This window comes from Pygocentrus nattereri, chromosome 7 (genome assembly GCF_015220715.1).
Source record: "Pygocentrus nattereri isolate fPygNat1 chromosome 7, fPygNat1.pri, whole genome shotgun sequence".
Lineage (NCBI taxonomy): Eukaryota > Metazoa > Chordata > Actinopteri > Characiformes > Serrasalmidae > Pygocentrus > Pygocentrus nattereri.
The window spans coordinates 40,999,874-41,027,719 of NC_051217.1; the positions used below are offsets into that span (position 1 = coordinate 40,999,874).

The 27,846-nt window shown below is 42.3% G+C and overlaps 1 protein-coding gene across 1 annotated transcript in view; it reads left to right on the forward strand.

The window, feature by feature from the left end:
- The window catches only part of dhx36 (DEAH (Asp-Glu-Ala-His) box polypeptide 36), an 81,839-nt gene that overhangs the window by 49,944 nt on the left and 4,049 nt on the right, over positions 1-27,846 (forward strand). The window contains exons 16-24 of the mRNA XM_017709024.2: positions 7,644-7,761; positions 9,053-9,151; positions 11,035-11,208; positions 12,177-12,263; positions 12,362-12,445; positions 13,878-13,977; positions 16,759-16,849; positions 19,475-19,598; positions 26,107-26,259. Coding sequence (XP_017564513.1) covers positions 7,644-7,761; positions 9,053-9,151; positions 11,035-11,208; positions 12,177-12,263; positions 12,362-12,445; positions 13,878-13,977; positions 16,759-16,849; positions 19,475-19,598; positions 26,107-26,259 — 1,030 coding nt within the window. The remainder of the gene's footprint in view (positions 1-7,643; positions 7,762-9,052; positions 9,152-11,034; positions 11,209-12,176; positions 12,264-12,361; positions 12,446-13,877; positions 13,978-16,758; positions 16,850-19,474; positions 19,599-26,106; positions 26,260-27,846) is intronic.

A 27,846-nucleotide genomic window follows, 5' to 3' on the forward strand; every position in this document is an offset into this window, starting at 1 on the left:
TAGGCGGGGCCCTTTCCAGAACCCCGCCCACTCGCTCCAAGAAGGCTGAATATTCTGACCTGTTGTTTGGTGCATAAGCACACACAACAGTCAGAGTTTTCCTCTCTGCGATTTTAATTCTCATTGAGCTGATCCTCTTGTCCAAGGGGACAAAGTCCCACGGCATGGCTGCCAGCCGGGGGCTCATGAGTATCCCCACACCCGCCGGGCCCCTCTCACCTTGTGCAACCCCTGAGTAGGAGAGGGACCAACCCCTATCTAGGAGTTTGGTTCCAGAGCCAACACTGTGGGTGGAGGTGAGCCCAACTATATCTAGTTGTTACCTCTCAACCTCCCGCACAGGCACGAGCCCACATGTTCTCCCCACGTTGCCTCTTCGGGCTGAGGCCAGGCGGGTTACGTGTTATGCCGAGGGATGCTACCCCCAGGCCTGGCTACAGGGGTAGGTCCTGGTGACCTTCTCCTGCACAGGGTACACAATTGTACGTGTCCATTTGTCATGGAGGGTTTTTGGATCGAGTTAGCCTGGTTCTTCAGTCCAGATCTGTTTGCCCTGGGAGACCCTACCAGGAGCATATTGCTCCCGACGACTTGGCTCTGAAGATCCCTAGACCACACAAGCCCTTCTGCCATGACAAGGCCCAGATCCAGGAAACTCAGCCAATCTTCCTCAGTGTTGACATATATGTTCTGTATATGCCACATATGTGTTAGAGTACCCCCTTGGTGCCCCTTTCTTCCACACTTACAGCTATATTTGGCCTAATCAGCCTCACAGGTCCAGTGCAAACATAAAGAAGCAACAACCAATTCATGTCTTGTCTTAACTATATTTGAGATACAGTAGAAAAATTAGCAAATTTGTTTACTTGTTGACCAGTAACTTTACCGTCGTAAGAGCTAGTGTCTAGGTCAGGGGTTGGCAACCCAGATATTAAGAAGAGCCATTTTGTCATTTCAACAAAAATCAAACCACTGATGGGAGCCACATCGTTTTATGTCCATTTTATCTTGGCTTAAAATCTGTCTCAGTATGTGCTCAGTATGCTTAGTATGTACTGATGTCCTAGTACAGACTGAAAATATAGTATAAATGAAAAGATTTACACAGATTTACTTTGCTCTGGTTCAAGCTTTAGCCCAGCAGCAGCTGCTTTTCTCACATCTCTGACAGGAAACTTCTTCAAACATAGAATAATTTATTGTGAAATGGCTCTCAACATTTGATTTTTTGTGAGAAGTCATTTTTCATTCATCTGCTTCTTGTTAGAATTTTCCCATTCCACCTTAGATGGTGCTACAAGGCTCTAGAACTACTGCACTATTTAAGGTAGAACAGGAAAATTAAAAAAAAGAAGCTGGCGAATGAGACTTTGTAGTGTTTGAGCAGGTTGAGAGAAGTTGTGTGGATGTGTTTACAGAAGAGATTTGGGTGATTATCGATTTCTAGTGTTTATTAGCAGTGTTGGCCTCAAGCGCTAAATTAAAGAAGCGAAATTTGGACACAACATGTCTCAGCTGGTCAGTTTTTTGGGAAAACTATCGAAAATAGTTCTGCACCTACACTGCAGGAGTTGTGGAGCGATGAGCAAATAAAGTGCAACAAAAAAACCACCATCATCTGATTTACTTATCAGAATAGTTTGAAGGTTCTTTGTAGCAGAGAGTAATAAAGATCTGAACAGTTCCAGTAGGTTTCCAGCATCTTCAGCGCTCTCTTTGTTGATCTGTGGAGTAGAAGTGAGAAAGAAGCTTATTTTTTCTGTGGATTGGAATGAAGCCTCTGGTTTTTCTCTGTCTGTTTTGAAACACCTCCAGCATCAGAAATGTGTGACCTTGAATTGGATCTCTGGCTTGACAAGAAATGGAAAAGAATCTATTCTTTAATAGCTTACAGTGAGAATGAAGGCTATTGATTTTCTCCAGGCAGTATAGATTTTTTTTGTATATAAAAGTCTGCACAGCCTCAAAAAATGGACAATGCGTGTCTAATGCAATAAGATTTATTTAGAGTGTGTGTGTGTGTGTGTGTGTGTGAGTGTGTGTGTGTAGGTGTCTCTGATGTATCTAATGATGCAAGCTTTTTTTTCGCATGCGTTTTTTTTGCTGTTCACACTGACACATAAGCTGCGTTCACATTACAAGCCTCATTGCTAAAAATCTGATTTTTTTGCTCAAATCCGATTTATCTGAGAAGATAATTAACTGATCAGCTCTCAGCTTCATTATTAGAGCGAGACGATGGAGAAAAAGGTGAGATGAGCTGCTTTGCTACCGTTTATAGGCTTTAACTTCTGTTTGGCACTGCTGCCATGGTAATGCTGAATGATGGCGCACACACAGTGGAAAAATGAATTCCGATCTGAACGTTCAGATCCCGTCAGATAGATCGGATTTGAGGAAAAAATCAGATTTAAGCAATGAGGCTTGTAAAGTGAGATTTGTGTCCACACAGCCCTGAAAACACCAGATCTGAGTCACATTAGGGCAAAAAATCGGATTTGTGCCACTTCAGCCTGGTAATGTGAACCTAGCCATAGGGAACACATCTGTGTCACATATGACTAAAAAGATTGGATTTGGGCCACTTTTACCTGCTTTGCATTGTTTGTACCTCAATGAATGAAAATGTACCTGCACTGAACCTTTCATTTCTGACAGTGTAGAACGGAGCAGTTCACATCAGACCGTTCTGAATTCTGAGTCAGACAGAAATGAATATTTCCCTCGAAGCAGCTGTGAATCAAGCTGTGCAAGTTACTGTCTCCTTTTCTCCAAATTAGCCTGGTTTGAAAACATTTACATCACACCTGCTTTGTCTCAACTCCAGCACCAGAGATTCTACCGGCTTCATGAAGCTGAGTTTGTTTTGGTGATGCTGCCCGAGGTCTTGCCCCACCGCAGTGTTCCGCCAACTGATCTTGTGCATATTTAAAATCGCGCCCACGCACCCTCCTCCTCACCAAATTAAAACGGAGCATGAAAAACAGGAGGTGGCTGTGTGCGGTTTCAGCAGAGCCCATTTCTTTCTGGCCTGTGCGTGTTCAGGGTTAGTTGGGCTGCGGTGACTCATGCTTCGTCAGGCTGAGCTCGAGAGAGAATGGCTGAGTGCGTGTGCGCCAGTCGCTGTGTCTCCTGCATTTGAATTGAACTTTTCTGTCCTTTTGCTTTCAAGCAACAGTGAAAAGCCCATCGACGTTTCCGCACACGCAGAGGTAATATGAAAGCTAATAGATCCCTGCTGTCTTCTTTATACACACTAGGAACGGCCTTCGCTAACGGAAAAAGTATTCGTCAGCGTTATCAGCTATAGAGCTCTCTAAAACTGCCCCTCTACACGCAGTGAGCCTCTGTAATAAAGTAATAAAGCACTGTGTCTGAACGTGGCCTGTATTGCCTGCGGCACCTCCACGCTGTCTGTGTTTGTTTTAGGATAAAAGGTCTCGGCACCTAAGTTAGTCTTTCTAAACCACATAAACTGAGTGCGAACGAGTGCACTGATTCATTGTGGTGCCCTCAGAAAGTGGTGATTCAGCCCCATTGATTTTGGATTAGGTCGTTGTAATCAGGGCTCGGAAACAGAATAAAAAAAAAAAAAAATCAATCAGTTTTCCGAGAGAAAAGCTCTGTTTTTCCCAGCCCAACATTTTGGAGGTTCATTGCAGCCAGGCAGAGGATAAAAATTGCCTTCTAACAAAATATATTGCTGGAAACAATGTCAAAATTTAGAATTAGTATGTCAAAATAATGACTTTCCATATCGATATAAAGACTTAATGTCTCAAAATAATGACTGTTGAAATAACTTATTTTCTTGAAATTTTGAGTTTTTTGTAGTAATGGCTTAACAAGTCAAACATAATGCCTTACTTTCTCGACGTTTTTATTTATTTATTTATTTATTTTTATTTTTTTACCCGATTTTCTCTCCAATTTAGTTGTTTCCAATTCCACCTGATAGTTGGGACTCTCCCAATCACACGATGCTACCAACGCTAGGAGGGTGAAGGCAGCACAGGCTTCCTCCAAGACCTGTGAAACCAGCCACCACTTCTTTCCGAACTGCTGCTCACGCAGCGTCACGGGACAGCCAAACGCGCTTGGAGGACAGCACCAACCACCACATCTGTTACATCAGCTAACAGACCCCTGCGCTGACTAGCATCGTGTTGAGTGATGGGCGGAGAATGGGGGGGGGGGGGGGGGGGGGCACGGACGACTGCAGCATCACCAGGGATCGAACTCGCGATCCCCTGATGATGACGCTTAGACTGTTGCGGCACTCGGGAGCCCATCTTTTTCGACATTTTGACTTAGTATCGCAAAACAGTGATTTATTATATCAAAATGAATTCTTTTCTGTATATTTGGACTTCAAAATTTAAAATTCAAATGACCAGTTTCATTCCCCTCCATCTCCTCCGAATCTGACTTAAGATCTCTAAATATTGACCTACTATGCTGAAATACTGAATTTGTGTAAATAAATGAGTTATTTTCTCCAAAGTTTCGCTTAGTAGCTTGAAGTAAAGACTTAATATGTCAAAATATTGACTTCCCAAAAAATGGACATATCTCAGAATAATGACTTCTTTTCCTGAGTGGCATTCTCGAAAAAGCAAATTTGGCTTAATATGTCAAAATAATCACGCAAGTTCTCAAATTTAGACTGTGTCTCAGAAGAACACCTTACTTTCTTAGTGTAGTGATTAGAGTATAGACTTGCTATATCAAAACAACGTATTAGTTTCTCAAGAAGTTTGACTTATGATTTAATTTGTCAAAGTAATGTCTAATTCATGGCTTGCTATTTTAATATAATAAGCTTTTGAGATTTTCTCAATTTTAATTTAACAAAACAAAACATGATGTGCTATGTCAAAGTTAAGACTTGGTGAATTTCTAGAAAAGAAACTTCGACTCAAAACACCCAAAAAAGTCAAAACGGTTATTTTTTCACCTGTGTATGGTTGGAATAGACATCTATACAAACATCACCCCCCAAACTGGTTAGGAAAATAGTTTGAAAAGAAAAATAATAAACAGTTAATGTATCAATTTTACCAAGGCTATATACAGGCCTGTTTAAATATAGTAGGTTTAAAAAGATATTAGAGTTCATGATGCATAGTTTTTTTTTTTTTTTACCCCTAAACCTGGTTCTGAACCTAACTGTCCTATCCTGAGAGCTTTCATTTCACTAGGAAACCGCATAGCATCACATGCATGCCTTCGCTGTGTGGTTGCCATAGCCACCCAGTAGATTTGAAAAATATAGAGCCTCTCAGATCTGGAAGGTTATTTATTCATTTATTTATCTTTTTCCTATTTGTGTTCTCTGAAATCAGTACTCGTAGCCTGAAGCGCCCTCTCTCTCTCTCTCTCTCGTCACAGTCTCTGGGAGTTGAGTGTATGAGTCTGGCAGAGGCACCATCCCAGCCCCCCCCCCCTCACTCTCTCTCTTGTGGTGGAGCTTATTAAGCTCAGTGCCATCAGATCCCCCTCAAAGCCTATTTGCTATAGAAATATGCAAGATTACTGAACACAACGAATGCATAATGTATGTCCTTATTCCAAGCATCTGGCCGTGTGTGTGTGTGTGAGGGAGGGAGTATGTTTGCGTTTGTATTTGTACGTTTTCTAGACGAAACTGCCCTGACTTTGTTGGAAAATCAGACAAAAGCAAAGCTAACCTTCAGTGTCATCAACAAAATGTATGTTTTGTAAAGTGCTTTTTACAAAATCTCAGTGCTGATTCCTGATGGCTCAGGCTTACAACACATTTTTACATTTTTTCAATAAAGTATATGGTCAAAAGTATATGGACACGCCAATTGTTGTGTTCAGGTGTTTTAGCTACACCCATCAATAACTGTGTGTGTGTGTTCCGTCCAAAAGTCATCCAAACAGCTGTAAAGCAGACTCTCCATTAAGACTCAGCAGGAGTGTAATTTGCATGCAGTGCAGTGACACACTAAGTGAATGAGCCTCTCATCTTACTTACTCTCCCGCTCCATTTCACTGTGCGCATGTTTGTTTTGTGTGTGTGTGTGTGTGTGTGTGTGTGTGTGTGTGTGTGTGTGTTTGTGTGTGTGTGGTGTTCTTATCTTGCTATACTTGCAAGGACCACATGTCCTCACATTGATTGGACAACATGACAAGTGATGGTGTTTTTTTCCCCACTACAAATTACATTTTTTGTAAAACCTAAAGCACAGAAAAGTTGCCTTTTACATACAGAGTTTAAGGTTAGGGTTAGGTTTAGGTGTGGGTGTAGTATTGTTTGGCTTCAGTAATACAAAAATCAATAGAAACCTATAGAAGTCCTTACAAGTATAGCAAGACAAATGTAGCTGTACTTGTGTTTGTGTGTTGGCTTTCCTGCCGTACTGATTTCTGCAGTGTTTGTGGTTGTGTGTGTACATATTGACAGTGTTTTCTTTATCTGGCACGTGTAAATAACTAGAGATGGAACATTACCGTCTTTTCTTTTCAAATACCGATATCACAGCCTTGAGTTTTGGCCGGTACCGGTCAGACATATTTTCTTTTAAAAACTACTAAGCCAGAGGTCGCAAGTCAAATGTTTATATCTGTTTTTCCATCTTGACTGTAAATATATCTCAGTATTTTTGTACAGGCTAAAAAATGTAAATGAAAACAAGACTTACTTTGCTCTGCTTTACGCTTTAGCTCAGCTGTAGCTGCTTTTCTCACATCTCCAGCAGGAAACTTTTCCTCAAAAGTAGAACAGTTTCTCGTAAAATGTGCTTCACCGTTTCACTTTTCCCATTTAACCTTAAATGGCACCCGAATGTAACTGCTGTACTATTTAAGGCACGATGGGAAAATTCAAACGAGAAGCTGGCGAATGAGAATTTGACTTCAGCTTCACGACCTTTTAGTGTTTGACAGTTTCTCGCTTCTCGTTTAAACATATCAGGAAACCAGCTGGAGTTACTATAAACACAAATAAGTCAATTTGTCTCCTAATTATTCATGTTCATCTTAAATCTTTGTCTTTGTTCCGTTAGCTACTAGCTAGGCGAGATTGTCGTCTGTGTTGCTATGGTAACCAGCAGTCTGTGCATAAGCCTTCAAGGTTAAAGAGTGAATTAGCAGTTCTACATTATCTCCAGCATTGAAGAGCATTTATTGTTAAACTGTGTTGAACGATCAGCAGAGCCTTATTTTACTGTACTGTACCTACAAATCTAATTCTGCTGAGGAGCCGCAACAGGGCAGTAAAAGAGCCGCGTACAGCTCAGGAGCCGTGCGTTACCGACCTCTGTACTGAGGTTTTCATGGGTTGTGTTTAAATTGAAGCCCTTCACTTACCTCATCTCATGGAAGATCTCATTTTCTTGTATTTTTTACATCTAAACAGCCTCCATGGATGAAACAGTGATGAAATCATAACATTTAGTCCACTTCCTGGTCCACCAGCCCATAGATGAACACTAAGCTGTAAACACAGTCCATTTTGAATGAATCATTTTTGTGATGTCATTGTTTTGCAGTGTACATGATGTAATCAAATCCTGTTCAGAGTTTTCTGCTGATATTGGGCCAATACTGATAATCGTGATCAGGTTCTATCTGTGTGTGTGTGTGTGTGTGTGTGTGTGTTTGGGCGCCTGCAGGGTGTCTCCAGGTAAATGCTATCACCTGTATAACGGCCTCCGGGCAAGTCTGCTGGACAGCTATCAGCTCCCTGAGATCCAGCGCACCCCTCTGGAGGAGCTCTGCCTGCAGATAAAGGTAACATGAGTGAACGAGTGAGTCTGTCTGTCTGTCTGTCTGTCTGTCTGTCTGTCTGTCTGTCTGTCCGTCCTGCTCTGTGTGGTTGGTGGTACACAGTGTTTAGCAGTGAGTGATGATGATGGTTTGGGTTGTTTATCCATTTCAGCACTGCAATACGAGCAGGTCCTGTACAGATGAATCATCACACACACACACACACACACACACACACCTACTCAGACACTCACGCATGCACACTCACACAGGTGTTCTCTCTATTGACATTCTCATCTTTCTCTCCTTCTTTCCTAATCTGTCTCTCTTTACCCTTTCATTGATTCATTGATTCATTCATTCATTGATTCATTCATGTCTTTTCCCATCTCCTGTCCTCCCTCTCTCTTTCATTTTGGCTTTGTTTCTTTTTCCTTGTCCCTTTTCCACCGTCTTTCTTTTCACACATGTGCCTTTTGTTTCCTTCCTTCTTTCTCTTTTTATTTCTCTGATCTATTTTTCCCAAGTCTGTCTTTTCTTTTGCCCTTTCTCTCTATTTTCCTTCCTTCCATTCGTTTTTTTCTTTCTCTCTGTCTTTACTTCTACTTCTAGATTTTTCATGTCTGTATTTTTCCCTTGTCTCTCTTTTCTTTTCCATCTACTTCTTTCCTTCTTTTGTGCATTCTGCATTTTTTGCTCTCTCTCTCTCTCTCTCTCTCTCTCTCTCTCTCTCTCTCTCTCTCTCTCTCTCTCTCTCTGTGTGTTTCATATCCATTTTACTGTAATGGGCTGTTTTTAATGTTGATACATCGCAATCTCATATGGACACCCTCTCCTCCTACTTTACAGATTCTCTCTCTCTCTCTCTCTCTCTCTCTCTCTCTCTCTCTCTCTCCACCTTGGCAGCGGTCTGTGCTGTGTAGGGGGGGCCTCAGAGCAGAGGTTGTGCGGTGCTCCCTGGTGACACTAATAGCCGAGCACAAACATACTAATGCATTAATGGCTGTGTTAATCAGACTCGTCTCCTCTCAGGAGCAGAGTAATTGTTTAATGAGGCCTTTCAGTGGTGTCAATTACCACACACACACACACACACACACACACACACACACACACACACACACACTCTCCTCTCTGTATCTCTGTGAGTCATTTCTCTGGAGGAGAAACACTACAGTAATACACACAGCCAAACACATGTAATTACACCTGTGTAGCCGTGTGTGTGTGACATTTGCTGTTGAGTCTGTGTGATTGTGTACGTGGTCCTGTGCTTTTAATGCTGATGTGTGTATGTGTTTTCTCACCTTCACAGATCCTAAAGTTGGGCCCTATTGCATCATTCCTGAGGAAGAGTCTGGACCCGCCGTCAGACAGAGCCATCGAGCTGGCCATCACTCATCTCATGGACCTGGTGTGTGTGTGTTTGCTCGCTTTCATGCATGTTCAGATCAAAAATGTCCAAACTTTTTTTTTTTTTCCTGAAAGGATTTAATGATTATGTGCTTTTGGTTACTGAGAGTATAAGATTGGGAATAGGAATAATGTTTGTGTTAAGATTAGAAAATCCATAATTACATACATACATGGAATGTGTTACTAATAGAAACTAAAATATATGTAATGCATACAGAATGTGCTATTGTGTGTAGGTACTTTCACGCATAAATAATATAAAAGGAGCATGTTATTATTACATCACTCGTTATTTAATTAACCGTTAAGTGTGAGAGATTCATTTTAAGAGATATTTCAGAGGACGTCTGCCCTCCTGTCCATCCTCACACTCAATTTGACTCCAGCACTTTAAATCTCTGGGAAATATCAAAGTTTATTTGCTTTCCTTTCCCTTATGTGGTGTAAGCTGTCAGTGGTTCTCGCTGTACTACAGGTGTGGTCATGTTAGGTCGGGGCCGTATAGCAGAGGGGAGTTTTTATAAAATTAAGTTTATAAAATTGCTTGATATAGTGACCTCAGTATCACCCACAACAGCCGAAACAAATGTGTGTGTGAAATGTTGTTTCTTGCCTTTTGTACAGCTTAAGCAGCCCAGGGTCAACTTGAACCCAAACACCACCACTGCCTACAAAATGTATACAAAAAAAAGTGGCTGACTCATTGGTGGTCAGGTGACCTTGTGTCACTATTTAATATTTTTAACTATTGATAATTGATATACTGTGTTAAAATGTAAATGTAAGAGTCTTGATGACACCAGTGACCAAAATCTGTTTTATAAAAGGTAGTTGAACCTCTAACTTCTCAAATTTTGAAAATTTGTAACAAGCTGTTTTACAGATGCAGAGTGACTGTGAAACACACACACACACGTGCGCACACACGTGCACACACACACACACACATTATATATATATATATAGTCAGAAACAAAAAATGTATCTCAATTTCTGTCATTTTTCAGTTTTAGAGAACGTCCTGTTGTTGTTTATATTTTCTTAATTTTATGATGAATGGACCAAAACAAACTGGCCAAAATTACTTGGAAAGGTTCCGTTGACTTACATTAAAAGTAAAGTAGGTTTTTTCCTTCTCCTGTAAAGTTACCATTTTGAAGATGCGAGGTTTTCTTCCGACTGCAGCGATATGTGTATATGTGTGTGTATGTATATACACACACACACACACACACACACACACACATTTGTAATACATCTTTACTTTCATCTTTGAAAGATAGGAGAAAACTCTCTACTCAGTGCTATGGGTCTGAAAGGATGTGTAGCTGTCAAGAAGAACCTCACTCCTCACTGAGAAAAGGAGGCACATTTGAATGTGTTTGCAGTGATTTTGGTCATGAGAGGCAAAAAATGCAGCCAACTTCTAAGACTGAACTTTGGAGGAGTGGAAAAATATCCCTACAGATTTCTGTAAAAAACTAAACAAGTCTTGTTAAAAGAACAGAAGCTGTAATAAAGGCAAAGAGTAAACACTAATAATTAACAAATGGATATTACCATGTCATTATGTATACATACACACAAATAATTACACATTCACACACATGCACAGTTCAAGACATCAGTGCAGCGATGTGTGGCAGACAGAGGCTGTTGTGGGTTTTCAGACAGAGCAGGAAGAGGGATGTTAGATCAGTGGGTCGTGGTGTGATGCTAATGGATGGGGCTGAAACTGGTGATAAGTACAGGGTGCTGCAGTTGAGAGAGATGGATAGCTGAGTGAATGAAGTGCAACTGTTTGGTACAAAATGGAAGCTCAGCAGCTTAGTGACGAGTGTGTGGGTGTGTGTGTGTGTGTGTGTGTGTGTGTTCATTCAGAATGCGCTGGACCATAATGAGGAGCTGACGCCTTTGGGGTTCCATCTGGCCCGCCTGCCCGTGGAGCCCCACATCGGGAAGATGATTCTGTTTGGAGCTCTGCTTGGCTGCCTAGACCCTGTACTCACCATCGCAACCAGCCTGAGCTTTAAAGACCCCTTCTTCATTCCACTGGTATACTTATACACATACACTTAACATTACTGCTAGCCTGAGCCTTAAAGACCTCCTCTTCATCCCATTTATGTACATACATTGGGTCAAGTCAGATGGTCTGTATAGTCATTGCTTAGTATAACGTGTATACATTGCAGCGAAATGTCGTTCTTCAGGCCCATTAACCTATTATTTACACCACTGATATACATTCATTATGCATGTATGCTAACCATAACAGCTAACCTTAGCTTTAAGGACCCCTTCTTTATTCCATGGCACAGACAATAGTTCAATATACAAGAAACTATGAAAATACTATGATTCCATAGCATGAACACGTTTTCTAGATTTCATTACCAACATCGAGTGAGAGTAAGAGCGGCTGCATGTTCTGACCAGTGAGTGTATGTATCGTGTATATGCAGATATGTTATATATAAGCAGTTATGTATAAACTTGCTCTAACTAATTTGCCTGGTTTATCACCGTCCCAATATTCAGTAAAAAAAAAAAAAAAAAAGTAATTGTGTATAAAAATGTGCTTAAGTCTGTTCTCTGTAGGTGTGTTCACTAATTTTCACTATGAAAATCAACAAAATGTAATTTGACCAGAAATGCTCAAACTTTTGTATCACTTCTTCCAACTCATCCTTTATTGTAGCCTCTCACTCTCGTGAATACAGCTTGTAGATACTTCTTACAGAGGGGCTCTGGAGGGGAGCTTGAGATTTCTACTTGGTTGCTTTTGTTAGTTTGTTGCTTGTTGATTTTTTTTTTTCCATAGTCCTCCCATGAGCACTGTCCAGCGTAGTCTACTGATATTGCTGCTTCAGCAGTGTTTTTTGTCTGTGAGTGATGCTTAGGGTTTGATGCACTTCAGTGAGGAATTCACCATAACAGTAGATGGGAATTACCCCCCCACCCCCCCCAACCCCATATCTCCGCTTAATAGTGAAAAAGCAACTGAGCATGTTGTCTTACAGGGCAAGGAGAAAATAGCTGACCAGCGGAGGAAAATTCTGTCCCAAAACTCCAGGAGTGACCACCTCACAGTGGTCAACGCCTTCTCGGTAAAGCATCAACAGCATCTGTATTTCCTTTTATTGCCTCCTGCCGGTGTTGTTTTCCAGTCTGCTGGTTAATGTCTGTGATTTGTTTTCTGTTGCAGGGCTGGGAGGAAGCTAAGAGGCGCGGCTACAAGTATGAGCGAGAATTCTGCTGGGACAACTTCCTGTCTGCTAATACGCTGCAGGTCAGTCTCTAACATTCAGCTTCTCTCACCTTTGCTGTTTAAGGGAAAAGACAGAAGCTCAACATGTTTTATTTTATTAATATTGAAGCATCACAACAGCACTGGCTTCTGTTTTAAGCCATGCTGATAATTAGATATTTGATCATGCTTATGTGTTTATTTCAGTCAAATCCTGTGAGGGAAAACAGGTGTTCAGACACTTTAATGCTTTTTATTTAATATTTAATTTTATTTAATATACTTCCATTTCATATGCCCAAACTTCTGTGAAATCAAACTGTCCACTTAGGAAGCAGCACTGATTGACAATCAATTTCACAGTTGTTGTGCAAATGGAACAGACAACAGGTGGAAATTATTGGCGATTAGCAAGACACTCTCAATAAAGGAGTGGTTCTGCAGGTGGGACCACAGACCACTTCTCAGTACCTTTCTGCTGTCTGGCTGATGTTTTGGTCACTTTTGAATGTTGGTGGTGCTTTCACACTCGTGGTAGCAGGAGACGGACTCTACAACCCACACAAGTGGCTCAGGTAGTACAGCTCATCCAGGATGGCACATCAATGCGAGCTGTGGCAAGAAGGTTTGCTGTGTCTGTCAGCGTAGTGTCCAGAGGCTGGAGGCGCGACCAGGAGACAGGCCAGTACACCAGGAGACGTGGAGGAGGCCGTAGGAGGGCAACAACCCAGCAGCAGGACCGCTACCTCCGCCTTTGTGCAAGGAGGAACAGGAGGAGCGCTGCCAGAGCTAATCAGCCAATCACACAGCCACAACTCAGTGCATTTAGGCATGTACAGGTGGTCAAGACAACTTGCTGAAGTGCAGGCCGAGCATCAGAACGGGGAAGAAAGGGGATTTCAGTGACTCTGAACGTGGCGTGGTTGTTGGTGCCAGACGGGCTGGTCTGAGTATTTCAGAAACTGCTGATCTACTGGGATTCTCACACACAACCATCTCTAGGGTTTACAGAGAACGGTCAGAGAAAAAGAGGAAATATCCAGTGAGCGGTCAGTTGTGTGGATGAAAATGCCTTGTTGATGTGAGGGGTCAGAGGAGAATGGGCAGACTGGTTCCAGATGATAGAAAGGCAACAGGAACTCAAATAACCAACCAAAACCTCTGAAGGCAAAAGGGGGTCCAGCCTTTTACTGCTCTGTGAGGGTACAAGGGGGTCCTAACCACTGAAGAACAGGGTAAAACGGGGCTAACAAAGTATAAAGTAAATTTGTGCTTGACTGTTCTACAGTAATGGTGCTCACAATGCAAAGCGACAAAGTGAAAGCAATTCAGCTTTATTTGATTACCTTGTTCCCCAAAGCAGCTGTAATAAAAGGCAGTAATGTTCTTCTTTTAATTTAATGCAATAACCATGCATCTCCCTTTCTCACACTCCCTCTCCCTCCTTCTTTCTCACCCTGTCTCTCTTTAACAGATGCTGCAGAATATGAAAGGACAGTTTGCGGAGCACCTGTTGGCCGCTGGCTTTGTGAGCAGCAAGGACCCTAAAGATCCCAGAGCAAACATCAACTCAGGTAAGGCTGACTTTTATGAGCATGTTGTCCATGTAGTCTTTGTTTTAAGTGATCTCCATAAAGATCTGTAATTCCAATCCAGTATGAATCTGCAGTGTGTAGTTTTACAGTCTGACGGTAATAATTGTGGAGTGATTTTAATCCAGTATGAATCTGCAGTGTGTAGTTTTACAGTCTGACGGTAATAATTGTGGAGTGATTTTAATCCACTATGAATCTGCAGTGTGTGTAGTTTTACAGTCTGACTGTAATAATTGTGGAGTGATTTTAATCCAGTATGAATCTGCAGTGTGTGTAGTTTTACAGTCTGACTGTAATAATTGTGGAGTGATTTTAATCCAGTATGAATCTGCAGTGTGTGTAGTTTTACAGTCTGACTGTAATAATTGTGGAGTGATTTTAATCCAGTATGAATCTGCAGTGTGTAGTTTTACAGTCTGACTGTAATAATTGTGGAGAGATTTTAATCCAGTATGAATCTGCAGTGTGTGTAGTTTTACAGTCTGACTTGTGGAGTTATTTTAATCCAGTATGAATCTGCAGTGTGTAGTTTTACAGTCTGACTGTAATAATTGTGGAGAGATTTTAATCCAGTATGAATCTGCAGTGTGTAGTTTTACAGTCTGACTGTAATAATTGTGGAGAGATTTTAATCCAGTATGAATCTGCAGTGTGTAGTTTTACAGTCTGACGGTAATAATTGTGGAGTGATTTTAATCCAGTATGAATCTGCAGTGTGTGTAGTTTTACAGTCTGACGGTAATAATTGTGGAGTGATTTTAATCCAGTATGAATCTGCAGTGTGTGTAGTTTTACAGTCTGACTGTAATAATTGTGGAGAGATTTTAATCCAGTATGAATCTGCAGTGTGTAGTTTTACAGTCTGACTGTAATAATTGTGGAGAGATTTTAATCCAGTATGAATCTGCAGTGTGTAGTTTTACAGTCTGACTGTAATAATTGTGGAGTGATTTTAATCCAGTATGAGTCTGCAGTGTGTAATATCCAGTATGAATATGATCAACTACATAAGTACTGAAATTCCGTACTGAATGACATGGAATTTTCATCTACTTGGACGTTATATTGAACTTACTTGGACATACATTATCCAGCTAGTGATTAAGAACAATGTCCAGTTCTATAAATTGTACAAAGCAAAGTACCGTGTAATACACTGATATAATAATCATATGAACTACTGAAAATGAAGCCTGGCTGATACGCACTGCATCACTTTTTTTTTTTTTTTTGTATTTGCTAGGCAAGGTGCACCTGTAAAGGCTCTTTGATCTTCCAGGGCCCATTATAGGATATTAAGAAGCGAGCTTAATTATTAATTCATTCTAATGGTTGCTAAGCAGCGTATGGTTAGATAAAACAGTCCCTTTCATTTTATTTTACCACTGCTGGTCCTGCCAGCTAGAAGCTCTCTTTAAAGCACACGTGCACTTCATGTAACTGTAATGGGGCATTTTCACTGATGACACATCATGATCTTACACAGGCGCTCTCTCACACACACACACACACACACACACACATACACACACACCTCCTCCATCTTCTGACAGACTGTACGGGAATATGATGTGCAAGCTGTGGTTATTCTGTTATTCAGTAACCTGTTTTCCACCACTCGGGGATGTAAGCTGGGTGTTTGTGTATTTATCCATTTTTAGATACAAACATGAGCAGAAACCACAAAAGTATAGTCATAGTCCGAGCTATCTGGGGCCAAGTGTGCAGTTTGAATGGGAGAATATACTGTAGGTTTAACTATTTAGAGCAGTATTTCATATTCTTCTTTTGTGACTTAGGCCCAATCCCCATTTCACCCCTCGCCCCTACCACTCAGCCCTTAGCCCTTTGTTTTGCGCGTTCATGTCTAGGGGTAGGGTGTCCCAATTCTTGTTGATATAGAGGGGTAGGGTGAAGTGTTAGAGCTACGTGATCCTCCAAACGGAGGGTTTTCAGAGACTCACTCCAAACAGTGTTACGTGAATAAAAGGAAAACCAGCAAGACGACTGAGCGAGAGACCAAACAAACCCACTCAGTTAAAATATTACGATAACCATCGGATTTTCTTAGTTTAATGTCGTTTCAATGTATTATGGTCCTTTGTGTATGAAGTGTGCTATATTAATAAACCTGTCTTGCCTGTATAGACCACTCTGCTGAAATAGTTCAAATTATTCCTACAGTTTAAAAAAATTAAGGATAGCAGCAAGAGTGAAAGGGAAGGTTTACAAGACAGTAGTGCGTCCTGCTATGATGTGTGGTTTGGAGACTGTGGCTCTGTCTAAAAGACAGGAGGCTGAGCTAGAGGTGGCGGAGATGAAGATGCTGAGATTTTCGTTGGGAGTGACGAGGATCTACAAGATTAGAAATGAGCAGATCAGAGGGACGGTCAAGGTGGAGCAGTTTGGAGATAAAGCCAGCGAGGCCAGGTTGAGATGGTTTGGACATGTGGATGGAGCTGCTGGGTAGAAGGAGAAGAGAAGGTTTATGGATGTAGTGAAGGTGGACATGGAGATGGTTGGTGTAAAAGTAGAGGAGGCAGTGGATAGGGCAAGATGGAGGCAGATGATCCGCTGTGGCGACCCAGAAGGAGAAGAAGGAGAAGAAGGAGAAGTTTCTGTTGGGAGATGTCTGTTCCAAACCCTAACCCCTGGATTAAAAGTTCTACTTTTTTGTCAGCGCCTTTTTAAAGGACCTTTTTGCTTTCTTTTAAAGTGAAGTACAACAATTAAATTTGTCTCTGCTTTCTCTTTACACAGATAATGAGAAGCTTCTTAAGGCAGTCATCGTGGCCGGCCTTTACCCCAAAGTGGCCAAGATCCGCCCCAGCCTTCACAAGAAGAGACCCATGTAAGTGTGCCTTCTTTAGATGTTTAGATGTTTACTCTCCTGTCGTGTGGTATGCCTGTGACTCATTTCCACACAAATGGACTTCACGGAGTCCTAATTGGAGCCGGGACCTTAATTTAGAAAGCCTCATCAATAAGGAGGCATTTTTTTTTACTGCTTTTTCTACCAGCATTAAAGTATCTAAGGTAGAAAATCAAAAAAGATGAAAGCTGTAAATCCCAGGAGGCGCAGTGCGTGAGAGTGTGAGTGGAGGAAAGAGTGAGTAAGAACAGTGATGTCCTCCAGCAAACCGACGCAGTCAGACAGGTGACTGCGCTTCAGACAGAAGACAACAGAGAGAGAGAAAATATCCCATATCCACGAGACAAACTCAATTTGGCCCTTTTTCTTTTTTTAAACTGCTGCGTATCGAGCGCTTTTCGTCCCGCTCCTATTATTAGCCGGGTGTGAAAACAAAACCATCATCATCCTCGCTGTGGAGAGCCGCCTGAAACAGCATGTCGGCTTAACTTTTACACACTGCCATCAAAACAACATCAATAACCCAGTCCAGCCTGGAGGAGCTTCGGCCTGAGCCAGTACTGTGATTAAGAGTGCCATTAGCTTGATGGATTGCAGGAGGCAGGAGGCAGGGTGGGCAAAGATGCACCCACCTGATACTTAAATTGTTCATGATACACGATTTGTATCAAATTTATCATAATGCACCAGCCAGAGCTTAGAACCAGAACAGCTAGGAAAGCAGTGGCTTTTCAGGCTTGTGTCTCACTCATTCACTCCCTCACTGTCTTACTACCTCACCCACTACCTCACTGCCTCTCTTCATCTTTCGCTGCCTCACTTACTTGTTATCTCACCTCATTCACTCACTTGCTGGCTTACTCACTACCTGGCTCAGTCCCTGATTACCTCGCTCACTCGCTACCTCACCGTCTCGCTCCATCCCTCACTACATCGTTCACTTGCTGTCTCGTTTCCTCGTTTCCTCATTTACCACCTCCCTCATTTACTTACTCACTACCTGGCTCAGTCACTGATTACCTCGCTCATTCACTCAGTTACTACTTCACTCACTACCTCACTCGCTACCTCACTGTCTCGCTCCATCCCTCACTACCTCGTTCACTCATTTACCACCTCGCTCATTTACTTACTCTCTACCTGGCTCAGTCACTGATTACCTCGCTTATTCACTCATTTACTACTTCACTCACTACCTCATTGTCTCGCTCTATCATTCACTACCTCACTCACTACCTCACTGTCTCGCTCCATCCCTCACTACATCGTTCACTTGCTGTCTCATTACCTTGTTTACTCGTTTACCACCTTGGTCGCGCTCTTACTCACTGCCTGCCTCAGTCACCAATTATGTTGTTCGTTCAATCATTTACTGCTTTACTCACTACCTCACTCCATCACTCACTACTTCACTGTCTCACTCCATCACTCACCGCCTCCCTGTCCGCTCCATCACTCACTGTCTCCTTCACTTGCTGTCTCTTTACCTTGTTTACTCGTTTACCACCTTTGCGCCTCAGTCACCGATTATGTCACTCGTTCACTCATTTACTGCTTTACTCACTACCTTACTGCCTCACTCCATCACTCACTACCTCATTTTCTCACTCCATTACTCACTACCTCATTTACTTGCTGTCTTATTACCTCATTCACTCATCTAACACCTCATTCACCATTTTTCTCTCACACTACCTCACGTCACAACTTTGGACAAGCTCACTCACTCAACTCGCTCACTCATTTACTGCCTCGCTCACTCATCTCGCTCACTCATTTACTGCCTCGCTCACTCATCTCGCTCACTCGTTTACTGCCTCGCTCACTCATCTCGCTCACTCGTTTACTGCCTCGCTCACTCATCTCGCTCACTCGTTTACTGCCTCGCTCACTCATCTCGCTCACTCGTTTACTGCCTCGCTCACTCATCTCGCTCACTCGTTTACTGCCTCGCTCACTCATCTCGCTCACTCATTTACTGCCTCGCTCACTCATCTCGCTCACTCATTTACTGCCTCGCTCACTCACTTCCTCGATCACTCACTCATTACCGCACTACCTCAGTCACTCGTTCACTCACTCCCTCATGAAGTTCATGAAGTAGAGGCATTTGCAGCTGTTGCAGCTTAAGGTGAGTTGCCGAATATAGCATGTCCTGATATCTAGTTTTTTTACAGGTTATACGTGATATTGTCTGTTTATTTATATATATATATATTACAGTCACACAATCAGAAGACATTTTTGAGAAGGGAAAAAACAAAAAAATGGGAAAAAAACAAAAAAAAGATATTTTTATGATCTATAATTAATTCTGCTTAATATGACCAGATACATGAACAAACAAGGTAAAAGGTCCATGTTCAATATATTTTAATAGGTATTGCGATAATGATGTGCGGAAATATAACTGCAATATGGTGTACCATATCTGAGTGAGCTGTTCTCAGGGAGCCAGTAGAAGTTTCCCCTTTTCTGCTGCTGGTACCAGGTTTAGATCTCAGGAAGACTGTCTGTCAGTGTGAATTATTCCATTTTCCCTGAATTTATCACTGTGATGCAAGTTGCCTGTCAGCAGCTGAAATGTATGCGCTTTTTCCGCAGGCCAGTGAAGGTGTACACCAAATCTGACGGGAAGGTTTGCATCCATCCTAAATCTGTCAATGCGGAGGAGACTCAGTTCCACTATACCTGGCTCATCTATCACCTGAAGATGAGGACCAGCAGTGTGAGTACACACGCATGTACACACCCAGACAGAGACAGGGTGACGTCACATTGCAGCGTCATAACATAAGAAGTTATCACTGAAATTCGTTTTTGACAAGCCCTCCTTTTTCTCTCTCTCTCTCTCTCTCGCTCTCTCTCTCGCTCTCTCTCTCTCTCTCCCTCTCTCTCTCTTTCTCTTTCTCTCTCTCTCTCTCTCTCTCTCTCTCTCGTTCTCCGCTCAATTTTGAACAATAAGCCTCATTATTTTGCGCCAGTCTTTGCTGAGCCACTCCACGTGAGTTTGTTGAGAGGGAAGGGACTTGACAAGGCTTTTGAAATTGATGTGGGCTGTGTTTAAGAAAAGCTCCATCTTTTATTCAGGACCTGTCTGCCTTTCAAGTCCCGCCTCTCCACAGCCTCGCCTCAGATCAAAGCCACTTACTCAATCAAGGAGACCAAATCCAGTCATCTCTCTCTCTGTCTCTCTCTCTCTCTCTCTCTCTCTCTCTCTCTCTCTCTCTCTCTCTGTCTCTCTCTCTCTCTCTCTCTCTCTCTGTCTCTCTCTCTCTCTCTCTCTCTCTCTGTCTCTGTCTCTCTCTCTCTCTGTCTCTGTCTCTCTCTGTCTCTCTCTCTCTCTCTCTCATTCTCTCACTCTCTCACCCTCCGATCTATGTGGCACTACCTCCTCAAGACGTCTTTTCTCGGAAATGACAGCATCTCCTGCTGTAGCTGTGGGTGGGACTAAGCTCAGAGAAGTGTGTGTGGCTGGATCCAGCACTGCCTTCATGTCGTAGTTGTATTGTCCCATGTAGCTACTTGTGAAATCATAAACACAAGGTCTTACGTTCTGGTGTTTTGGGGTAGGGACATGCATTCCCACTAATTTTGATCCGAAAGAGTTCATAAACAGATATCCGGTGAACCTCCCTACCCTCCATGTCCAAAAGTGGTGTCAAACAAGACATTAAACATTTAAGCAGTAGAACAGGAGAGGGAGTGTTATTGCAAAATAACATCACGGCTGTGATTCAGTCGCAGGTACAAACCAAAGGCGAGTGGCATTTAATATGTTTTAATGTTAGCAGTTCCTTCCGCCAAATTATAGTGTCTTAACAAGCAGCTTATTGCTACGTCAGAGCTTGTTAGGGAACTATAATTTGGTGGAAGGAACTGCGAACATTAAAACATACTAAACGCCGCGTTCTCAGCCCAGGTTATTAATTTCTTACTTTATTTATTTAGCTGTTGTATAAAAGCAGTAGAACACTCGAGGTCGTGTGTTATCATCTTTGGCTTGTGCCTGCGACCAAATTATAGCCGTGATGTTATTTCGCGATAACATGCTCCCTCTTGTGTTCTATTGCTTAATTAACAAGCAGCTTGTTGCTACATCAAAGCAAGAAACTGCTTATTTGCTGCACATCCCATTCGCAAAAAGTGTCTCCTCTTCAGAGACAGTCTGACCAAATCGAACTGAGCCATAAAACTGCCACAATATCAAGTTTAGCTCAGTTTTGTCATTTTTTGCCAATCAGCGTTAATGTTGTTTTGTTTCAGCCAGTCTGTAAAGCATCTTACAGCCCAGACTCTGACCAAATCAGCTGTCGGTCAAATGTGATCTTCAAATTATCTATTTTCTGTTTGTGTGCAAAGTAAAAATGTTCAAATGGCTTGAGCATCTCCTACAGCTGTCAAAGTCGTTGCTTAGCAACGGCATCTCAGAGGAGTGATACAGTGTTTGTGTTGTTAGAACATCTCTCAACCAATCAGCTTGCATGGCTGGAAATAACTGTGTAATATTCCATAACAGCCAAGGGGCATCAGTAGGTTTTCTTGCTTTATGACAGGCTGAGCTTGTCAGATGAGCTAACAAGCTAACAGAGGTAACAGTTGTCAGGTTGGATGGAGATGGGGACTCTTTATGTTCTACAGATGGTCTTTTCTGCTCAGTGAACCATTTATTTATTTGTCAGAGAAATATGTTTTCGTTGCTTCTGGACTTGGCCAACATCAGCTAGCGTAGTGACAGTAGTGTACAGATACAGCCGTGCTGTGTCTGCCTTGCGTCACATTCTCAACAACGCATCCTTAACAGCGTGTCCTTGGTAGCGTCTTAATTGTCCGGCTAAAGCTGTTAGTAAAGTTAGTAAACCAGTCAACACAGGTCAGGAGTGATCTGTTTATTTGTGATAATTTGGCCTCTGCATTGGCAATAAAATAATAGCCTTAATGCAATGTGGACGTCGCTGGTTTCACTAGCTCTCTGGGTCTCTCATGCAGTATTACCGGGCTGAGAGGATGAGAGTCCAGGTGCTTCCTTTAGACCCCCATGGCATTTTTCACTTTTCTTAATTTGTCACTAATGTCCATTATTGGACAGTGCTAGAAGGAAAATGTGATATGCCCAACTCTATATGTGAGCTATAGTGTTTCATCTCCAGACCTTTTGATTAGTCCAGGGGTCGGCAACATGTGGCTCTTTTACTGTCCTGTTGTGGCTCCACAGCCGAATCAGATTTGTAGGTAATAATAAAATAATCCTCCTTTACAGTAAAATAAAGCTCTGCTGGCCGTTCAACACAGTTTAACAGTAAATGGTCTTAAACGCTGGAGTTAATGTAGAACTGCTGATTCACCCTTTAACCCTGAAGATCAGCGCAGACTGCTGGTCACCATAGCAACACAGACACCAATCTCGCTTAGCCTAGTTGCTAAAGAAAAGGCGAAGAAAGAGATTTAAGACAAACATCGATAATTTGGAGGCAAATTGACTTATTCTTGCTTATAATCACTCCAGCTGATACGTTTAATCTGCAACGAGAAACTGTCAAACACTAAAAAGTTGTAAAGCTGAAGTCGGATTCTCGTTTCACTTTTTTGCTGTTCGGTGATTATAGCCACTCCTCTTAGATCGGCAGACGACAGTGATTGGACAGCGATTATAGCCACACCCCTGAGTTTGGCAGACCACAGTGATTGGACAGCAATTATAGCCACACCCCTGAATTTGGCAGACCGCAGTGATTGGACAGCGATTATATCCACACCCCTGAATTTGGCAGATGGCAGTGCTTGGACAGCGATTATAACCACACCCCTGAGTTTGGCAGACCACAGTGATTGGACAGCGATTATAACCACAGCCCTGAATTTGGCAGACGGCAGTGAATGGACACCGATTATAGCCACACCCCTGAGTTTGGCAGACGGCAGTGATTGGACAGTGATCACAGGAATACCCTTGAGTTTAGCAGGCGACTGTGATTGGATAGTGATTACAGCCACACCCTTTTTGAGCAGAACTCAGTGATTGGACAAAGATTGAATGTCACCATTGGATGCTTCATTCATACACTTGGTGGAAGTGCAGGAAGGCATGAAATGTGATGGTATGATTGCCTTTTAAGGTGGGTTACATTACGCATTCACCATTTAAATCTTCAAACACAAATCTATGCTAATTGTTTTACAGTTGAGAGATCAAACATCATGGAAAGAATACAATGGAGGTTTAGCTTTTCGGCTTGATGCCTTTTCTCTGTAACTCTAATGAAAGGTACAGTGATGAATTGCATATAATTGCATATCGCACTTCACACCTTTTTCACTGTTGAGAAAATTGATTGCTTGAGGATCTGGCATGGAATTTTCTCCATATCCCGAGGAATATGTTCGAAAAGAGGAGGGGAGAAAGGTGTAGCAGTGGAGAGCTGCATGTTCATCAGCACAGGGGCTGCTGATAGAGCTATACAGAGTGAATGAGGGAGAGGGAGAGAGAGAGAGAGGGCCTGATGTGTCTGATGGTAGAGAATGAGAGTAATTTAGAGAGAAAATGGTCTCAGAAGGGAAGAAAGAGAGAGAGGCAAGATTTGAAGAAAGAATGTAAGAATGCGGCAGAGCGAGAATGATTTAGAGAGTGGTTAGCGAGAGAGAGGCAGGTGATTGAGAGGCAGAGCCGGGCGAGTGAGAAGTGAGTTAGAGAGAGGGAGGAATGGAGGAGAGAGAGACAAAATAACAGCTGAACAGAGCTTCAGGAGGAAGAGATTAGAGGCGCATCACAAAAAAAAAAAAAAAAGAAAAGAAAAGCCAAATGATTTTTTTTCTACTCTAGACTGTAGAGGAAGCAGAGCAGCAGACAGCCTCTGGCAGATAAAACCACTCTTCATTAAACTTGGACGAGCTAGAAAGTCTCAGGGAATGGGTTTGTTTCTTAAAAGTTGAAGATTAAAATGTATTTTAACATCGGAAAGTTTGGAAGTTTCATCAGTGGCCTGAATACTGGAAGCAAATCCACCCAGTCTGGGCCTGTGTCTGCATAGAATCCTTTTATTTGGGTATCTGTTCAGGGGAAAAACTCAGTTTGTCTTTACCTTCCAGTAGTTTTGCAGTTTTGTGATGGTTCCTAATATTGAAGCGGCTGCAGTAGCAAACACATTGGTAGCGTGAAGCACAGTGACGCTTAATCTAATAAAAGAACATGAACAGCAAACGTCAGTAAAAGATGTGAGTGATGCACATTTGTGTCAAAATCGGCGAGCACACCAGTGCATCTGTTGTTTTACTATCAATTTCACTGCATAAATTCTATATGCTAGATTTGGGGATTTAATCAGTTAAACATTCCAAAAAAGTTAGGACAGGGGCAACAAAAGGCTGGTCAAGTTGTGTAATGCTGAAAATCACCTTGTGGTTGATTAGCAACAGGTCACATGTCAGTAACATGATTGGTTGTAATGAGAGCATTTCAGAGAGGCGGAGTCTTTCAGAAGTAAAGAGGAGGTCACCACTCAGTGCAATATTGCACAAATAATGCAACAATTCAAGAATTCCCAACATAAAATAGCAGAAAACTTTTGCTTTTCATCGTCTATAGTACATTAAAAGATTCAGAGAATCTGCAGAAATCTCTGTATGTAAGGGACAAGGCCAAAAACCAGTATTTGCTGGTGGTGATCTTTGAGCTCTCAGATGGCAAAAATCAGACATGATTCTGTAGTGGAAATCATGGCATGGGCTCAGAAACACTTCTGAAAACCACTGCCTGTGAACACAGTTTGTCACTGCTTCCACAAATACAAGTTAAAACTCTGAAATGCAAAGAAGAAACCAAATATAAACAGGATCCAGAAACGCTGCCACCTTCTCTGGGCCTGAGCTTATTTAAAATGGACTGAGGTGAAGTGGAAAAGTGTCCTGTGGTCCGACGAATCAACATTTGAAATTCTTTTTGGAAATAATGGACGCTGTGTCCTCCGGGCTGAAGACCACTCAGCTTGTTATCAGCGCACCGTTCAAAAGCACGTCTGTGAATGCTCCATTAATGCTGAGTGATATATATTTGGCCACAAATGCTGCATCCAGACAACGTCTTTTTCAGGCAAGGCTTTGATTATTTCAGCAAGACAGCAGCCTGCCCATGTTGTCCACTCTCTCACTCTCTCACTCACACACACACACACACACACACACACACACTAACAGTAGGCCATGTAGGAGGAGAACAGAATGAAGGACACAGCACCTCCACACTTTTACTCCCCACGGGTTCAGCCCAACACCACGTGTGTAATATAAATGTGTGGGGGGTGAACAGAGTGAAGGCACTGAAAATGTGTTGTTTTATAGGATCTTCACAGAAAATCAAGACCAAAGAATCTGAGGTTGAAATAATAATAAATCGCATGATTTTGTTTTTTTGTTAAAATTTAAATTTTGAAAATGAATCCCGCAGACCTGAACACCACACAAGGCTTAAGAAAATCGTAAAATAATGATTAGGATTATCTTGAGAGAATATTTGTGAAGTGTTTTTTGAGAATGGAATTTAAGAACTTTCTCATGAACCTCTTAGGGTTTGTTCTAAGAACCTTTACACAAGTTTTCTCTTTAAAGCTCTAGTGAATCCGACCCGAGAAGTCTTGACCGAAGGACTTTTGCTAAGGTTGACTGTAAATTAGATGTTTCACTGATCTGAGGTGTCTGTACTTCATTGGTCATGAAGGCGGAGGCTCCACTGTAAAGGCTGCTGGTTGTTCTCCTGCAGGAGACGCTGAGCGCTCCTGACACTCTGTCCACACAGAAGCTTGAGGTGATAGAATGTGAAGCGTGCAGGCCCCCCCCCCATAGACCACCCCAACCCCCATCTCTCGGTTCCACTTCACACATATTGACATTGACCTTCCTCCATCTCTTCTGCATCACTCTCTCCATCTCTTTCTCTCTCACCCCCCTCTCTCTCTCACTCCCCTCTCTCACCCCCCCCTTCTCTCTTTCTCTCTCTCTCACTCCCCCACTCCTCTCTTTCTCTAACTCTCTTGCTCTCTGTCTTTCTTTTCTTGTATCTCAATTTTTTTGTACTCTTCTTCTTCAGTTGTTGTGGCCATATTTTGATGTAATATTTGCCAAAGCAGATAAAATAACTCAACCAACATTTAGTTTGAGGATGTTGAGCTTTCTTTTACAAAAAAATACAAAGAAATGATCAAAGAACAGCAGTTTATTTTCTCTCTCTCTCTCCCCCCCCCCAGATCTTTCTCTACGACTGCACGGAGGTGTCTCCCTTCTCTCTGCTCTTCTTTGGAGGAGACATCTCCATCCAGAAGGATAAGGACCAGGACACCATCGCTGTTGATGAGTGGATCATCTTCCAGTCTCCAGCTCGCATCGCTCATCTGGTCAAAGTAAGACTGCTGTCTCTGCACTTCACAGTGCTGAACAAAACACATCACAGCAGCCCAGGCGATGCTTTAGCGCTATCTGGGTATTGTCTTTACCCCTCTTTTTATACTTATTCTGTTGTTTACCAGCCAAATAAACACTGACTGCCCCAACGTATCGCTCTAAACATCATGTTCACTTAAGGCTGGTACTCAGTGCTGTAGACCACCTGTTTCCCACTGTGAATTCAACAGACCCTCAGGCAGAGCTGCAGGAAGCTTTGACCCTAAAATGTGTCTAATGATCGAAAGAAAGCAGGATTTGTGGAATCCTTTCTTTTGTTATCAGCTGTTTTAAAGGCTGGTGTTAGGTTTTCTTTTTTTTAGCCTTTATTACACAAAGCAGATTTCAGTTAGAGTAGAAACACTGCCCCCTATGTGTGATTAGCAAGAAGAACCTCTCTTTCTCTCTCAATCACTCTCGGACTTTAAACTATAAGTTTGGGGCTTTAAGAAAGAAAATCAACGGACTTTCAATCTATAAAACTTTTCTGAAGTTTTCAGAATCAAGATCCAACTTTAAGCCTCACTTTTGGCTGCGCTGTTATATTCTACTCAGCGCCAAGAGAAGTGCACAACTGCATACAGGAGCTGAGCATCCATAATGAAGAAGCTCATGTAAAAATCATTTCTGAGTAAAACTTTCCTCCAGAGAGTTCAGACAGCTGGATTGGTGCCTATTCCGTTTTGATCTAAGATGGATTATCAGGCTGTGGAGCCTTTCTGAGCAGAAAAAATGCGAGAATGATGATTTAGGCATTTTGGCTTCATTATCAATATTCTTTTCAAAAATCTAAATAGGATTACATGCACTGTATTTCCAAAAGTATTCACTCACTCTGACTGTATTGTGCCAAGTGTAAAGTTTGGTGGAGGGGGGGGGGGGGGTCATAGTTCCAGTGAAAGGAACTCTTAAAGCTTCAGCACCAGTAGATTTTGGACAATTTCATGCTCCCAACTTTGTGGGAACAGATGGGGACGCCCCCTTCCTGTGCCAACATGACTGCGCACCAGTGCACAAAGCAGGTCCATAAAGACGTGGATGAGCGAGTTTGGTGTGGAAGAATTTGACTGGCCTGCACAGAGTCCTGACCTCCTGAACACCTTTGGGATGAATTAGAGCGGAGACATCACAAACATGCTTCTGGAAGAACGGTCAAAAATTCCCATAAACACACTCTTAAACCTTGTGCAAAGCCTTCCCAGAAGAGTTGAAGCTGTTATAGCTGCAAAGGGTGGGCCGACATCATATTAAACCCTATGGATTAAGAATGGGATGTCACTTAAATTCATGTGTGTGTGAAGACAGACGAGCGAATACTTTTGGAAACATGGTGTATGTGACATCCTGAAAGTATGACTTTCCATTGGTGATGAAACCAGAGGGAGTTCAAAGCCTGGAAAGGCACAAGATTGGCTACTTTTGTCCAACACAAAAACAGCAAAGTGGCTAGCATATTAGCCCAGGCGTAGTAGCTGAGTGCATTATTGGCCTAGCCGTAATGTTAGCAGGAGGCTGAAGTTCTTATTATTCGGCAGCTTCTTGTTCAA